This window comes from Protobothrops mucrosquamatus, unplaced genomic scaffold (genome assembly GCF_001527695.2).
Source record: "Protobothrops mucrosquamatus isolate PMUCROS unplaced genomic scaffold, P.Mucros_1.0 scaffold9664, whole genome shotgun sequence".
NCBI classification, from domain to species: Eukaryota; Metazoa; Chordata; class Lepidosauria; order Squamata; family Viperidae; genus Protobothrops; species Protobothrops mucrosquamatus.
In genome coordinates, this window is record NW_015395452.1 from 13,648 (window position 1) to 15,212 (window position 1,565).

Genomic DNA, 1,565 nt, shown 5'->3' on the forward strand with positions numbered 1-1,565 from the left:
AGATGAAAGGTGGGTGGGTGAGTTTGGGCCAATGACCAAAAGATTGTCCCGCCTTAGGGATGAAAGGCAGCTGGGTGACTTTGGACTAGTCACACACCCTCAGCCCAGCCCACCTCACCGGGTTGTTGTAGGGAAAATAGAGGAGGAAAAAGAGTATTAGGTATGCTCACCCCCTCGAGTTATTTGTAAAAATATTAAAAACGGGATACAAATCAATCAATCAAGATTCTATCAGAACCTAGAAAGGTGTCATAACATGGGCCAGCTTCACATATCGCCGTTTGTCGAATGCTGGTTTCTTGAGTGAGACTGAGGACATGTTCCTCAGCCCTAAACCATGGTTGACAAACCCAGAAGGTCAAACAGACACTCCAGAATCTTTGTTCCCCCAAAACAAACTCACTTCCTGATGGCATAAAACCCAAGTGGGGTTGGGAACAAAGCAGATTCTGAGGCATCTATTTAACTTCCTGTCTGATCTTCCAGTGGCTCTGATCTTCCTTTGTGACAGCTCCCCTAACCCTTAAAAAAAATAAAAATGTGACTTCCATTACGCTGATAACATGTTTCTAGTCCTGAAGCACCATCCAATCTCCTTCTTCCCCACCCACCGCCCCTTCCAAGCCAGAAAGAAACCTTGAAGGACCCTACCTGTACTGGAACGGGCCTTGGGTCTGGATTTGCACCCAAATCCAGTGGGTGACCCCCCAAGGAGGCTGCTCGGCGGGAAAAGTCCAGAGCCGTATTCGGGAACGTAGGAAGGATAAGTGGCGATTGGATGATGACCAGAAGACGACGCTCCTCCGAGGGACGCCATGTTGCTCCGAGAATGAGAGGATTCCAGCTTCATCGTTTCGGCCAAAGACACCTGGTATTTAATGCACTCCTTCTCTTCTTGACGGCTGGACCCCGTGGAGCCCGGGGTGGAGATGGAAGGATCTGGAGACACATCTTTCGGAGGGGTCGGTGGGAAAGTGAAAAGATGGGGGCTGGAGTGGCCCGCAGACAGAGTGGAGGTAGAGGCCGGAGGGTAGACCGAAAGAGGTCCTGGCGAGCTGTGGTGGATGGGCGCTTTGGAGAACGGACTCAGGTTCCATGGTGCAGCTCCGTGGTGGCTTCCCAAAGCTTTGCTCCCATCCAGCCAAGGGAGAGAGCCGTGCAGCAAAGGTGGGCGACACACCTGGCTACCTGCCAGAACAGAAGAAGACAAAGGAGGCCTCCGTTAAGTGGCGTCTCAGGCGAAGATCCAGTAAGGAACCCACCACATAAAACGTCCCAAAGAGGCAACCCAACGCAGGAAGTCCTCGACTTTCAACTGCAATGGAGCCCAATACGACCATCGCCAAGCAAGACGGGTGCTAAGTGAGTTTTTCCCCCACTTTATCAACCGTCATTAAGTGAAACACTGCATTGTTCAGTTAGTAATGGGGTTGTTAAGGGAATCGGGCTCCCCCCGTTTGATTTTGCTTGCCGGAAGGTCGCTAAAGGTCTTGCACATGACACTGTGCAAGAATCTGCATTTCGATCACATGACCACAGGCATGCTGCCACGGTCGTACATATGA

General features: G+C 51.2%; 1 protein-coding gene across 1 annotated transcript; it reads right to left on the reverse strand.

Annotated features, from left to right (window-relative positions):
• Positions 1-651: 651 nt before the first annotated feature.
• Positions 652-1,188, reverse strand: LOC107301034 (GATA-binding factor 3; the record flags this gene model as incomplete). The annotated part of the gene is made up of 1 exon (XM_015830304.1): positions 652-1,188. A coding segment is annotated over one exon (537 nt), but the record flags the coding sequence as incomplete, so codon positions are not given.
• Between the last annotated feature and the right edge of the window lie 377 nt (positions 1,189-1,565).